This window comes from Lagenorhynchus albirostris, chromosome 13, assembly GCF_949774975.1.
Source record: "Lagenorhynchus albirostris chromosome 13, mLagAlb1.1, whole genome shotgun sequence".
NCBI classification, from domain to species: Eukaryota; Metazoa; Chordata; class Mammalia; order Artiodactyla; family Delphinidae; genus Lagenorhynchus; species Lagenorhynchus albirostris.
In genome coordinates, this window is record NC_083107.1 from 78,340,089 (window position 1) to 78,355,818 (window position 15,730).

At 42.1% G+C, this 15,730-nt stretch overlaps 1 protein-coding gene across 1 annotated transcript in view; it reads left to right on the forward strand.

Moving 5' to 3' along the window:
* The window catches only part of NBAS (NBAS subunit of NRZ tethering complex), a 336,980-nt gene that overhangs the window by 217,851 nt on the left and 103,399 nt on the right, over window positions 1–15,730 (forward strand). The window contains exons 41-42 of the mRNA XM_060168734.1: window positions 1,701–1,930; window positions 6,073–6,183. Coding sequence (XP_060024717.1) covers window positions 1,701–1,930; window positions 6,073–6,183 — 341 coding nt within the window. The remainder of the gene's footprint in view (window positions 1–1,700; window positions 1,931–6,072; window positions 6,184–15,730) is intronic.

A 15,730-nucleotide genomic window follows, 5' to 3' on the forward strand; every position in this document is an offset into this window, starting at 1 on the left:
TCAGGGCTTCAGTCCGTAAGTAGGAGGGGGTTGGCTGAGGCATGGGGTCTCCTTCGCCTATATCCGTTTCCGGAAGTACCAGCCATATGCAGCTTATTCCCAAATCACTTCTTATTGCAGTTAGATCAGCTTTATTCACTCCATCTTCCCATCAGGTCTTAGGCATCCAGGCTTAGCACATACTCTCCCCTTTACCAGAATTTGTCTCCCTGTTTTTTTGCTGGCCTTTTTACTTCTCATACCTGAGCAGTTAGCCTAGAAATTAACTCTTCCAAGAAGACCTTGATACGTGCCCAAGTCTCACTCCTCTGTATTCCCATAGCACCCTGTGCTTACTTGTATCACACCATTTTATAATTGTTTGCTTGATTGTCTCTCCTCATAGACTGAATTCTTGGAGGAAAGGGTCACATCTTAGTACATCACCTGGTACATAATGGGTGCACAAAAAATACTTGTTGAATGAATGACAGATGGTCTTATAGCTGCTTACTTCAGAGCATTAGTTTTCAAACGCACATCTTTTGACTTGAGACACGTATCTCAGTGTCTCTGTCTCAGGCAGACTCAGTGTCTGCCTAGGGGTAGGGGAAAAATTGAGTAAGGTTGACTTTTTCTTAAATCCACCTGTTGGAATCCAAGATTTCTTTAATTGGTTTTTATCGGTACTCCCAGATTGTTCCTTAACAGGATCGAGAGAGAATGTCAGGCTAGGTTAGGTAATATGGACTGGACATTGACGAATCTCGTGTGTAGCTCAGAATAATGGCTCACACATTAGAAATGCTGATGGCTTACGGTAATCAGACGTGTTTCTGAGAACCAAAGGTAGATTTCTGGAGTTTTCTTCCTAATTTGCTGGTATTAAAATATGCGCCATATTTTCCCAGAAATTGGGAGGGATTGAGTTCATGTTGTCCACATATTAGGTAACTCCAGAATCATGGCTGCTTTGCTGTTGCTTTGTGGACACCCGGACCAGCTTTAATGTAAATAATTGTGGTTGGTTAACCACGTATTTTCCTTTCCTGTCAGCCGTTCAGTTCCGGGTTTTGTTCTGTTGGAATAATTGTATTGCTGTTAAAGAAGCTGCTAGATTTAAGGAACAATATCCCATTGAGCCCCAAATTGAGCAGAGTGAAAATTGGTTGCGTACTTTCTTATGAAACTAGAAAAATTTATGATTTCAGGAACAGGGATGGGGCTTTTTCCCCTCACTTTTCCCTGGAGAAAACATTCTTCTACTTAGCTATTTAGGCATTTCTTGTGGAATCATTGAACTGCAGCTCTTTGTTACTGAGAACACTTAGATGGTCCAAAGAAAATTTATCTAGGGGCAATGATGATAAAAATTACTTCCAGGGTGAATTATTATAAATGATCAGATAATTGGGGAAGAGATCTGGTATAGGGTGATGGTAGTTGAAAAAGCAAGCATACATTATTCTTTAAGTGGGTGGTGATTTTTAAGGTGGAAGAGCGGAGCAGGAGTCCAGAAACCCGCTCCTAGAGTCAGTTCTGTGTCCCGTCTTTGTGGTCTGCAAAACGCACCGCCTCTGCAGTTGCCTCCTCAGCGTGGTTGTCAGCCTGGACTAAATGGCAGCAGTGTGAAGGGTCAAACAGGTGCCTGGCAGACATGATCTTCTTCCCACTTTACTCTTTTTTTTTTTTTTTTTAATTAGTCTTTTTGTTACTCATAGGCCGATCCCAAAGAGCTAATCAAGATGGTCACCAGGCACGTGACTCGATACGGACAGGAAGCCTGGCCTGAGGAGCTCGCTGCACTGACCAAGCAGTTACAGTACTACAACGAGCGCCTCCTGGACTTCACTCAGGCTCAGATCCTCCAGGGCCTGCGGAAGGGTGTGGATGTGCAACGGTTTACTGCAGATGACCAGTACAAACGGGAAACCATCCTCGGTCTGGCAGAGTAAGGAATACCCTCGTCTCGTAAAGGGATGGATTTAGAACGTACAAGAACAAGTTGAGTTACCAGGACTATTAATCACAGTCCTGTGAAGATTCACATTCATGGCTGCTATAAAAAGGGCTTTCCCCTGCTTCTTCCTATCCTGTGAGGGATGTGTGTGTCTTCCCAAATGGGTCAGTGATGCAGACGGTATTTTGAGCCTGCAGATTTAAGTAGTAAGGATGGGAATTATTTAAAAAGCTTCCCATGATTTTGATAATCCAATACCAGTACCATGTTAGAGGTGATAGAGTGTGATCAGGGGTGAAAAGTGTCAAGCTTACTATAGAAATTTAAAAACAAGATTCCCTTTTATTCCTGGCTAGAGTCTCACTTTGCTACTACATGGCCGTTTAATTTCCTCAGTATGTTAAAACTTAGGTACCGTTGACTTAGTACAAGAGGAGGGACTGAGTGTTATGGGTCCAGGACACCTTTATCTGTCCTGGGTTTCTAGAGAAAGAAGAGCTAACCACTTGAGCACTTTCTTGTTCGAGGCCTGTAGCAGCTGCCGTTCTTTCCTTTGTCCCTTACCGCTCTCAAGAGAAAAGCAAGCCCTTGTGTGAGATGGCGGTACGGTTGGGAAGGTCCCTTTCTAGGTATGGAATTCCCCTTGGTTTTCATACTCGTCTTCATTTTTTGTTTTAGATCAGATGAGTTCAGATCAAATGAGAATTACATGTCAAATGGTGGGAAAGTGAAAAAAAAAAGTTTTTTAAAGTGTGTTCACCCACAGTGGTTATTAAGTTAGAGGTATGTTTCGTTTTTAACACCCCAATTTGTGGAATGCTTATCATGGGCCAGGAACTGTGTTAGGTGCTCTGTAAACTTTATTTTATAAACATCTTTTAACCCTTAAAGATAACCGTATGACATAACCGTATGACATATCCCCATCTTACAGCTAAAGAACGTGAGGCTCATTGATATAAAGTAAGTGGCCCAAGTTTACATAGGTGGTAAAGATCACAACTGTGACTTTAACCTTGATTTGCCACATGCCAAAGGCATCACATCTTCACACCATGTGCCCTCCCCACACTGCTGGATTGAATTCTCAAGGAAGCATTGGTATGCAGTTCAGTCTAGGCTTCCAGCCCTTGAAACGAGGTTAAATTGTGGTTACGTTTAACGATTATTTCTCTCTCCTGATAAGTTACCTTAAAATAACAAAGATAGGCTTGGTTATGGTAGTGGTATATGCTACTTTTCATCATTATTCTTTTTTTTTTTTTTTTTAAAGAAAGTGGCAAAGTAACCTTGGTACTCTGTAATAGTTTTATATTAGCCTGGGCTTCTTTCCTACTAGAAGACACCCCAGATTCTCTTTAGAGTGAGGCGGGGAACAGAGAGATCAAAGCGAGAGAGTTGGAACAACCTATAGCAGAATTAAGTTAAGAAGAGAAATAATAGAATTTTTTTTTCTCTTCCCCTCTGTTCTCCTGGAGGTTCATAATTTCATAGGGTCATTTAATATCCAATCTGAAAGTGACCAAAGAGATCATTTAATCCAACCTCCTTACTTTTGGAAGAGGAATCTGAGAACCACAGAGCTTTAAAGGATTGTTCAAGGCCACACAGCCAGGAGTTGAGCCGGGGCTTCCTATTTCCAAGTCCAGTGGGCTTTTTCTTTGGGCATTTGGTAATCCTTGGAGCCATGCTCATGGTTTCTTAGAAGAGAGGTTACTATGCAGAATAAAAGTCGTTACGGCGCGCCTTACATTTGGCTTTTGGTCTTTGTCTTTTCTTTTTAAGTATCCAGCTGGCATATGCTATTTGAAGTATGTCCTGAGGACAAACATATGCTTTTGATAAATATATAATAGAATCTTCTCCACAATCTGTTGGTTAGAAGAATACACAGCAGTCTTTAGATGGCTTGTTTAAAATGTCTCAGAGTGTCTGTGGGCTTTCTGAGTTAGCAGTTCTGACTTGGAGATGGCATTTTAGCGCCTCACATACAAGGATCCTCGAAGGACCTGCTTCCTTCTGTTCTGCGGCTCCACCTTCAGATGTGACCATTCTTTATTCTCTTCCTAATTGTACGTCCCTTTAGTGGCAGTTGTTTTCTGTGAGTGCATTATAGTTGTCCTCTGTCGTCTCTGTATCTTAGTGATTACATTCTCAGTGGTTAGGGTGACTTTGAGGAGAACAGAGTATAGTTTGGTTAGTTCCTACTTTTATCAGATAATAAAGATGTGACTACTTACCGGGCATGCGCCTGGTGTCAGGCACCATGCCAGACTCCCACAGTAGGCAGAGTGAGCTGCTAATGGCTCCTGTTCTCCAGGAATTCTCATCTGTCACGTGGATATTGGTATTCAATGAGTACTTTAAGAAAAAAATTTTTTAATTAATTTATTTTTGGCCGTGGTGGGTCTTCGTGGCTCCACACGGGCTTTCTCTAGTTGTGGCGAGTGGGGGCTACTCTTCATTGCGGAGTGAGGGCCTCTCATTGCAGTGGCTTCTCTTGTTGCGAGCACAGGCTCTAGGCATGCGGGCTTCAATAGTTGTGGCACGTGGGCTCAGTAGTTGTGGCTCGCGGGCTCTAGAGCACAGGCTTAGTAGTTGTGGCGCACGGGCTTAGTTGCTCCGCGGCACGTGGGATCTTCCTTGGCCAGGACTCAGAACCTGTGTCCCCTGGACTGGCAGGTGGATTGTTAACCACTGTGTCACCAGGGAAGCCCAAGAAATAATTTTTGACAGTTACCTAATAATCCAGGCATTGACAGACTTAACCCAGTCCTTGGCCTCTTTTTTTATAGTCTATGAGCATAGAATGTTTTTTACATTTTTAAAGCTTTGTGGAAAAACAAGAATAAAAAGCAATAGAAAGAAGAATATGCTACAGAGACTGTATGGTGGTAAAGCCTAAAAGATTTACTGTCAAGCTCTGCGCAGAAAACATTTGCCAACTCCAGGCTGATCAAATGTATAAATGTCCTGGCTTCCTTAGCTGGGGTAAGTACAGTCTTAGCAGTATTACTTAATGATAACAGGTATTTCATTCCCGTTTCTGTGGTTTTGTCCACCATTCTTCCAACCAAGAATTCCATCCTTATATTTCCTCTACTTCTGGGAAATAGGGGTCTTGCAGTAGTCTTACCAAAATGGCCTTTATGTAGGTGCTCTGGACCAGAATTCCTTATATGCATAGAGATTCTCAAATCTGATGATACCATTCCCTGGTTTAAACTTTCCACTGACTCTCCATTGCCTACAGGATAAGATACAGGTCCTTCAGCTGGCCTGTATGGTCATGGTTGTGACACCACGCCCCCTTCTGCTTCCTATGTCAGAAGCCCATCTGTCTCTTCTCCCTCTTTACAGCCTCTACGTATTTAATCCTTGTTTACTCTCCGATCTTCAGCTCAGATTGGTCACTCTCTCGTCTCCATCCTCACAGTATTTTGTAGCATTTCTTTTAGCACTCCCCACATTCTGTTTGATTCCTGGTTCACATTTCACATCCTCCATTAGGCTGTAAGTTCCTCAAGAAATATCTTATTTGTTTTTATGTCCTCAGCAGCTAGGATAGTAACTGGCCCAATGTAGAAAACAAAAATTTGTTGAGTGACTAACTGTGCTTTCTCAAATATCTATCTGTAGGGTAGGGATCCCTTTCCTTTCTACTGCTTTTTGACTGTAGGCTCCGGTATCTAGATCAGAATTTTTTGACCTCAGTACATTTTGGACGGGGTCATGCTTTGTTGTGGGAAGGCTGTTCTGAGCATTGTAGATGGTCGGCAGCCTCGCTGACCTCTGCCTGCTAGATGCCAGCAGCTCTCTCCTTTTCCTCACCCACAGTGACACTCAAAAATGTCTCCAGACACTGTCAAATGTCCCCTGGGGGACAGAATCACCCTCGGTTGAGGTCCACTGATCTAGACAATTCGTCAATTGCAATGCACCACAGAGATAAAAAGAGCATTCAAATTCCTTCGGTGTACTTTTCCTGACTTACTGTGAAATGTCTTATTAAGGACTGTGCTGACTGCACCCCTGTCAGCTGGAGAGCGGTCCTAACGAGCGTCTTCTTTGCTGATTAAGGTCATGTGTTTCTCTCCTCCCCCTTCCCCTCTGGCTGATGGACGTTCGTGAAGGACGCTTGAGGAGAACGTCTACAGCATTGCTCTTTCTCTGGCCCAGCGCTACAGTGTCTCCTGTTGGGAAGTTTTCATGACCCATTTGGAGTTCCTGTTCACCGACAGTGGGTAAGCACACAACTCTTTTTTTTTTTTTTGCGGTACGTGGGCCTCTCACTGCTGTGGCCTCTCCTGTTGGCGGAGCACAGGCTCCGGACGCGCAGGCTCAGCGACCATGGCTCACGGGCCCAGCCGCTCCGCGGCATGTGGGATCTTCCCGGACCAGGGCACGAACCCGTGTCCCCTGCATTGGCAGGCGGGCTCTCAACCACTGCGCCACCAAGGAAGCCCATGCATACAACTCTTATGCAAGTTTATTTCCGTGTCTTTCTTTTCAGTCTATTTTAAAGGAATCTTGAAGTCATACTGTTCAATTGCACTTTTCCTTTTGAGCTGTAGTAGACCAGTGTCTTTGTATAGTCTCTCTTCATATGTCTCTGACATACCAATACGCTAACTGTAGTCTTAGTTTTTGTTTTTCAGTAATAATAGTCCTGAGTTTGAGACTTTAATTCATTCATTTATTTGAAGATATTTATTGACAATCTCTTGTGTACTAGGAACAGTGTTAGGTGCTAGGGTTACAATAGTCAGTAAATTTCAGCTGTCTTGGAACTCATAGTCTACGGTGGGAGACAGATTATAATTGAATAATGACATAAGCAAATGTGAAATTAAAGCTGTTATAGGCGCTGTGTAAGAGAGCCCAAATAGGGGATTTGGCATAGTTAGGGAAGGCTTTCCTGAAGAAATAACTCTTGAGCTGAGACCTAAATAGTGACTCAAAATTAAGTACACTACAAGGAGATGAGAAGCATTTTCTAGGGAGGCAAAACAGTTGAGTGCAAAAGCCCTTTGACAGGATGGAACATGATGTCTTTGAGCCTAACAGGTGGGTGGTGATGCCCTGAGAGTCAGTGGAGCACGGGGTGATATGGGGCTGCTGAGAACCTGGAAACCAGACCTTGCAGCCAGACCGTACAGGCCCTATCCAGGGCTGTGGACTCTTTCCTAAGAGTAATAGGAAGGTATTTAAAGATTCTGGTAAAAGAGAGGGAGGTAATATCAGATTTGCATTTTGATAAGATCACTATGGCGACAATGTTGAGGAAAGATTTTAGGGAGGCCAGCATAGACATATATGGACCAGTTCGGGAGCTATGGTAGTAATAGACTGCAGGACAGGTGACCATAGCCTGGAGGAGGGCTTTGAAAGTACAGGAGAGGTGAGAATGGGTTTCAGAGATACCTGGAAGGTGAAATAAATGGTAATAAATAAATTGATTAATAAGAATAAACTAGCTATGAAGGTGAGTGAAAGGAGAAGAGTCAAGAATTATCTCCAGGATTTTACTTGGTCTGCCTCTTGGACAGTGACATCATTTGAGACAGAAAACACTAGTTAAGGACACAAGGTATTTCAGGGGAGGGTGAGGAAAAGGCAAAGGAATGGAAAAGTTTATACACATTGAATTCCCAAGAGGAAAGGTCAAGCAGACAGTGCATCTTATAGATCTGGAATTCAAAAGAGAAGGGGGAGCTGGACATGCTAATTTGGGAGCCATGTGCACATAGATGATAAATAAGCTATGTTGTGGGTGTGCTTTGGGTGATGAACATAGAATGAGAAAAGGAGAAAGACTTACGACAGACCTCGGGGACCTTCCACAATTAGTGATAGAGGAAGAGCTGCTAGCAAAAGGGACAAAAAGAGCAATCAAGAGGAAGGGCTCTTGTTCTAGGCAAGCCATGGGAAGGAAGAGTTTCAAGAAGTGGAGGTAGCATGGAATGGTCAGGACCTGCTTATAACTCATCATCTTTAATTTTGATTAATATCTTTGAAATTGTACCCTCTACGTTTTAGTATTTATGAAATTGCTACATGGGTAATAGTGTTATCTATGATAAATGTTGTACTGACTTCACCATTTTTGAGGCATAGAAATATGTTCAAATAAATGTTCCTTCTTATACGCACATTAGCGTAAAAAAATCTTGGCATTTTATTAAATATCTTTTTCCTTTCGTTGAATGTGACATAAAAGGTGGTCATGTCTGTACAGACAGGATGCTCCATTGGTCTCTGAATATATTATAAATTATCAGGCACTCTAGTAACGTGCAAGACTGTTCCCAGCATATCATTATACCTGATAGTGGTGTGATTATACAAACGCACGGAAATTAGAAAAGCAGGAAATCATTACCTCTTGTTTTGTCATTACTTGTGAGTGACAAAACACCTAATATTGATTTAGCAAGTGGTGTTTGTTGCTTCATGTTCTTTACTTAAAAGCCTGGTGTTTGCCTTACTATTCAGTTCAGCTTAGTAACACAAGTATTAAAGATCAGCCTTGTTAGTACAATAGAAATTGCCCAATATTTACTTGTTGAGTCAATGCCAATGGGAAACTAATAGGTCAGAACTGCAAGAAAAATAATGTTCCGTACCTTAGGGTTTTGTATTACTGTTCTGTTATAAAAGCCATCTTCCCCCCGAAGTTGATTTTTTCTATAATTTTACATTCTCCTTCCTTTTGGTTGAATTTGGAGGTATTTCCTCGTCTCACCGAATGTACAGATAAGCAGACACACAGGTCGGGTGAGGCAGCATTGTGCAATAGAGCAGAAGCCTTCCAATCAAGAAACCTAGAGCAAATCCTGTGTCTCTCCAGCTGTGTGTCCCTGCACAAGAGAATTCAATTCTCTGAAACTCATTTTCCTTTACTCTAAGTGAGGTGTCATAAAAATTAAATGACTTCCTGGTGAAATATCAAACCTACAGTACCTGACACATGATCCATAATTAATGGTAGTTTATTCCTGGAATTTCACTCCTGTAAGAAAGAGATAATTGTCGTAAACACCCAAACTGGAGTTCCCGGTCTCCTTTTTCCCCTTATTCTTCCCATTTTCTTTCTTTTTCTTGGTAGTTTTCAACATCAGTGATGGCTTTGAGCGGCTGTGTACACCTGGAGTCGGTTCCCTCTGGCGGACACTGGTTCTCCCAGGGCGTGTTCAGCTCCCTGAGCTCAGGGCTGATTTCTCACTCACTGCAGCCTTCACAGCCATCTTCACCTCTAGGCTGTTCTAGACACTTTGGTGCATCTTACAGATAACATTAACTACCAGTGAGGGCATGGGTTTTGGAGTCAGGCCACATTACAAGATCCAGCTCTGCTGCCCATACCCCCAGCTGTGTACCTGGGCACGTCTCTTAATCCTCTTGGGTCACTGTTTTCTCAGTTAAGGGGCCACCATCCCCACCTGGTATGGTTGTAGAGACTAGAGAAAATCTGTGGAAAGCGTATAGCCGGGGGCTCTTTAATGCTGTCGAGATTGTTCCTGTTATTGTTCTTACCAGTCCTGCTGACTCCATGTGTGTCTGTAAGTTTCGAATATGGGATCATTTTGAAATGGCAGAGGATGTTTCTAGCTGATAGAATAGTACCACATTTGTTTATTCATTAAATATTATTATTATCTTTTTCCTAGTACCTTAGTGTACCCACCATAGGTTTAAATGCTGAACAAGACAGACACATCCTTACCTTTATAGAGCTTATATTCTAATTGGGGAGACCCCCATCACACACACACACAGTTAAAAACAACTAAAAAATAAATTGCTGGTCATAATAAGTACCATAAAGGAAATGCACAGGGAGCAGATGGGAAAGGCCTCTCTCGGACGTAAAAAGAGCTCACTATTGGAGAATGGAAGAAAAGGCATTTCAGGCAGAGGGAATGTATTTCAGGCATTTCTGGGACAGGGACGTTCTTGGCCTTTTTGAGCAACTACAGGAACGCCTTTGTGGCTGGAGCGCATGGGGCCTAGTGAGCAAAGGCTTACATAAGGGCCAGAAGTGCCTCTCACTGCCAGCCTTGATAACACTCCGTCTGTTCCTTCTTATTTAAACTGCAGACCTGAAGGCCATACATCCTACATTTTCATTTCACTCTAGTACGTACTTTTACCGTCACCCAGGGGATTAATTATCCAAGTGATTTTGCTTGGGTGGCAGAGATCGTGATACCTCTTCATCTCTGCCGGTTAGTTCAGTGCTGCCTCTTTCAGGCCCCTGGGAAGGGACTCTGTGCTGTGCTGTTTTGCACAGTCAATTTCATATTCCCTGGTAGGATTCTTTTGGTCTCAAGTATAAGGATGGGCAAGAGCATGCTGTAGCTGTGGGGAGGTGAACGAGCTATAATGCACCTACCTTTTCCTGCATTGAAACAGGAGTGACACAGAACCTCTGCCTGAGGGTTGCTGTCGCTCATAGGCAGGTTTGTGTCCAGATTGTCACATGGTGAAGAATTCTCAATTGTGGCCTTCTCTTCTTGACTTAGTTGAGGAGTTTGAGAATAGTTGGTGTGTAGAGAGGGGATTTAAGGCAACTTAGCTTCTTAAAAGTATGTTATAACATTGAAAAAGAAGATAAGTAAAAATTCAAACCAGGAAAAATCCATTTAGAGTAGGAAGGTTGAATGTAGAAATTCAGGTCATAGGTCTTACTTATTTTTTAAATTGAGCCATACATAAAATTTTGATCTTTCTTTGGCCTAAAGGACCATGATCCTGATCATGACCGAGACTGTGATTTGCATTGTACATAAGCAGAAATCTTCCAGTCCTAAAACTGGAAGAACTAATTACTACCATCACCGAAGTGGAAGCAGTTGTTTCCATGTATCTGCAAGCTTCCTTTCCATGTTGTGGTTTTTAAGGCCACTTTTTCCCCAGATAGGAAAAAATTCCTGACACTGACACAAAATGTAATAAGCAAAAAGATGCATTTTGGGGCCTGTTTTCGTCTTGTGGAAAGTGCACAGTCTTTGGATCCTGCAGGTCTGGGTTTAAATCGTGGCTCTGTGACCTCCTTCTAGTGTGTACCTGGTGGGCAAGTTGTTTCATCCCTCTGTTCCTAAGTTTCCTCCTCTGCAAACTGAGTAGTCTTATTCCATTTTGCAGAATTGCTCTGAGATTTGAGAGATTTATACAAAATGCCTGACATGTGTTAGATGCTCAAAGGAAAAAAAAAGTAGTTGCTATTGTTAATTCTGGAAACAGACCAGATTTACTGAACTCACCCTCTGACCGCTATCAGCCTAACATTGCAAATCTGATTTTTTAACAATTATTTTTCAGGACAGTGTGCTATCAGTTATAATATACATGCTTTGTGAGAATTAAATGAGATGACACAGTACTTAACGTATAAGATGTGTTCAGTAAATGATGCCTGTTGCTGTTTCTGTGCTATGGTGTCTTTTAAAATATCTTTTTGTTCGAGAGGTGATAATACGAGACTACATAAACCAGTCGGAATTGACATTTTATGAGAAATGAAAAAGCTTAAGGGGTCAGAGTTGTCCTTATGGAGGAGACGAAGCCTATTCACATGGGCTTCTTTCCACGTCACCACTGTGTCCACAGAAAACGTTCCACAAAGGAACTCACCAAGTATTAGTGTGACAAGAAACAGACTCCAAGGTACTCATTACTGATTCTCTCATCAACTGTGTAGGTGACCTTGCAAAGTTAAAGTTCATTGTTTGGTTTGCAAAGACACTTGGCTAAAATGTTGGAAAAACTGGAAAAGGCCATGATTATTTTTTTTTTTTTACCACGTTTCCCCAGCATAACCACATATTCAGCTGTCAGGCAGCACGGCAGGTCAAGGCTGCCACATCACGTTCATTCTAAGGCATTTGTGTGGCAAATATCTTGGACTGTTTCCCTCAGGTCGGAGTAGTTGTGATTTAGAGGGTAGAATTGTGTCTTCCCACAGAAATCAGTGGTGGAGGCCTATTCACCCATGGTCATGGTCATTCATGTGGATTTCTGTATCTTCACACTTTTAGGATTAGTCTTTGGGGGAAATGCTTAGAAGTTCTGCATCTGAACCGTGTGGACCAGTGGACCCCATCCCTTTGCTCCCTCCAGCCTTTCCCAGGAGCTCTCTCCCTCTCGCCTTCTTCTCTCCTCTTCAGTCAACTCATGGAATTGTATCAATATTATCACTCAGTCTCAGATTGAGTAAAGTAAAATTCATTTAAATAAATTTGTTTCCCCCCATGAATATAAGTCCTTTCAAGTCATGCTGTTCTTGAATCACAGTTTCGGCTGATTGACAACTCGAAGCCATTACAGAATCCCTTAATCATGGGATTAGTACTAATAACTTATTCCTTGTGCCTTTAGTACAACTAATGCTAATTTTCTTCTTGTAGTTAATCTCTGGAAGTTAAATTTGCACCATATATATACTTATATATATGTGTGTGTATATACATATGTGTATATATATATACTTATATATGTGTGTGTATATATATATTTATATATATAAATATAAATATATATATATATATGTATTAGTTGCCTTATAGCTAAAGCTTAGAAAAACCACTTAAACAGTTTTTAAGGGTAACTACTGATTTGATCAGTGAAAGTTCCACCGTAGTTTCCTTGTATTTCTTCCTACTCTCTTGAATGTGGGTTCTTTGGAATTGTTTTCTAAGCAGAGATTTCATTTCTTGTTCCAAACGGAAGATAACAGCATCTTTCGATGGGAACTCTTAAAATGGGTTATCAATTACTGGCGTCTATGGAAGATCTTAGTACCTTGTAATTTACTGAAGAGGGAGGTTTTCGTGTTTATCGTGTCAGTAGAAGTATTCCAGTACCTCTCTTGACAAGATAATTAGGGAAAATTGCACATCAGGCAAAGTAAACTGCAGGCAGGGAAGAATAGGTGGGTGGGCGAGGGGGGAAAGTAACGCTGACTGAGAGAGACTGTATTCAGAATCTAGTCGAACACAGATGGACTAAAGCTGTTGTGGTTTAGCCAGTGTCCATTTTGTAGATGAGTCTCAGATACGCTGCTTGCCAGGGGATAGCAGTGAAGTGTGACAGGAGAACTCTTTTAGATGACTGCCCCCGAGAGAGAGCTCATGTCTGTCACAGAAAGAATCCTGGTTTTGAAATGGTTGTTAGTGGGGGCGCTTAAGCACCATTGGTTGACGGCTGCTTTGTGACTAGGTGAGCAGCCCCAGCCATGCGGAGTCCAGACAGATCTGGACGCTTGGTCTTAGGCATCACTTAACCTCTCTGATGACAGTCTCTCACTTGCCTGCCACAGTAATCCATGGAATAAGTGCAGGGTTTCTTTCCTCTTCCATCGGGCATGTCGCTCTGATTGCAAGTCTTTGTCAACGTGAATCATCTTAATGGGATGACGCAGTTTCTTATTTCCTTCTTCACTGCGTTGTTTTCAGACTTCACTTTGCAAATTATGAAGGAACATCAGGAATTCTGTGACTTTCATATACCACTGGGTGTACAGTACGGGAGAAATCGCAGGTTTGGTTACAGACCACTGCAATAAAGCCAATATCACAGTAACGCTAGTACATGAATGTTTTTGTTTCCCAGTGCATATAAAAGTTACATTTACACTACACTGTAGTCTATTAAGTGTGCGAAAATATGTCTAAAAAACATGTGCAGACCTTAATTAAAAGATACCTTAGGGACTTCCCTGGTGGCGCAGTGGTTAAGAATCCGCCTGCCAATGCAGGGGACGTGGGTTCGATCCCTGGTCTGGGAAGATCCCACATGCCACGGAGCAAGTAAGCCCGTGCGCCACAACTACTGAGCCTGCACTCTAGAGCCCGCGAGCCACAACTACTGAAGCCCGCGCACTCTCAGGGGGGTGCTGCAACTACTGAGCTCGTGTGCTGCAGCTACTGAAGCCCATGTGCCTACAGTCTGTGCTCCACAACAAGAGAAGCCACCACAATGAGAAGCCTGCGCACCACAGCAGAGTAGCCCCCGCTCACCACAACTAGAGAAAGCCTGCGCGCAGCAATGAAGACCCAGAGCAGCCAAAAATAAATAAATAAATTTATTTATTTATTTTTAAAAAGTTACCTTATTGCTAAAACAATGCCCAATTACAATAGGAACACCAAAGATCACAGATCACCATAACAGATATAATAATAACGACAAAGTTTGAAATATTGCGAGAATTACCAAAATGTGACACAGAGACACGAAGTTAACAAACTCTGTCGGAAAAAATGGCACCAATGGACTTGCTTGACCCAGGGCTGCCACCAACCTTCCATTTGTAAAAACAATGCAATGCCTGTGAAGCGCAATAAAGCAAAGCACAGTACCAAACGAGGCCTGCCTGTGTCCTTCAGGGCTGACCTTGCGTTCTTTGAATAGTGATAGTATCCGAAGAGTTTTGAAATAGCCGTCCATTTATACTCGCTATTTCCTGTACAGGCCTTGTGCTTTCTTGTCCTGATACTTTTGTTCGTATTATTTCTGCTTCATTCCTTTCTACAATACCAAGCTCAAGTACTTCTCTCAATAAGCCTTCTGGTGTCATCGATATCTACCTCCTCTGAAATGACAGCTTTAGTGACCCCACTCATAACTGGAATATAATTGCATGTCCTTTGTCAGCCCACACCATTATTCTGCAGTGTTTTTTAAGTATGTATAATGCAACTGCTGGATGAGAGCTCTGTGTTGTAACTCTATACCCTCCCCAGTGCTGAGCACAGGGCCTTGTCCGTAGAGGACACCTAAGTTTTTGTTCATTCTCCCATCTATTTGGCATTCATAAGACACGTGTCGAGTGTTTCCTTTGTACCACACGCTGGTGCTTGGTACTGAGAAGGTAAAGCTGAAGAAGATGTGGTATCATCTTTGCCATCAGGTGGTACATGGTCTAGTGAGGGAGACAGGCAAAGTACTAAATAGTTAAAGCATCTTATGAATAGACGGATACTCTGGGACATCTTTATAGATAGGGATATTTTTGTAAATGTTTAAACCGTGTCTTAATAGAAAAACAGGGTTTCTCTTGAAGTGAAAGTTAAAAGAGCATTTTTGAATTGCTTGATATTTTGACTTTATAAATCGCTGCTGTTATCCCAAGTATTATCACATCCTGATACAAATTTTAAAGTATATTGTGTATTAACTTTACGTAAAAGAAAAACATGTCTTGGCACTTAGGGGGAATTCCAATAAACAGGGTATCGTATTTCAGAAGAGTTGCTTTTAAATGATATGAAACCTAACTTTGATCCTGTCAGAGGTCTCACTTCCTGCTCCTAGGTACGTTCATTGCTACTCTACGAACCCTGGAAGCTGGGAGTTTCTGTTAGTGCCAAAGGCTGCTTGAAGGCCTCTTACGGTTAGAAAGCTTGAAACTCATCCCGCTTGGGGCATTGGGATTATGCTGGGCAGGAGGCACTGTGCTCTGTCCAGGGAGAAGCATGAGACCAAAATTAAGCCCTCCCCGTCACCCAAAAAGCACAAACTGATCAACCAAGCAGAAGTCCTTAAATTTTTTTTTCAAGAGTTTAACCTTAAATGACTTAAAAAAATAACATTATAAAGACAGCTAAGGCAGGATGAAAATATTGATGTGTGCTTTATTCAAGTGGCATTCGTTACTACAGGTAATTCAAGTGAAAGTATCTCTTCTTTTCTGTTTTAATTCTGTTTAATTCTGTTTGAACACAGTATCAAGGTTATGTCTACTGTCAGTTCAAGCCTCTGATATAAAATTTATGCCTAAAAGTTGGG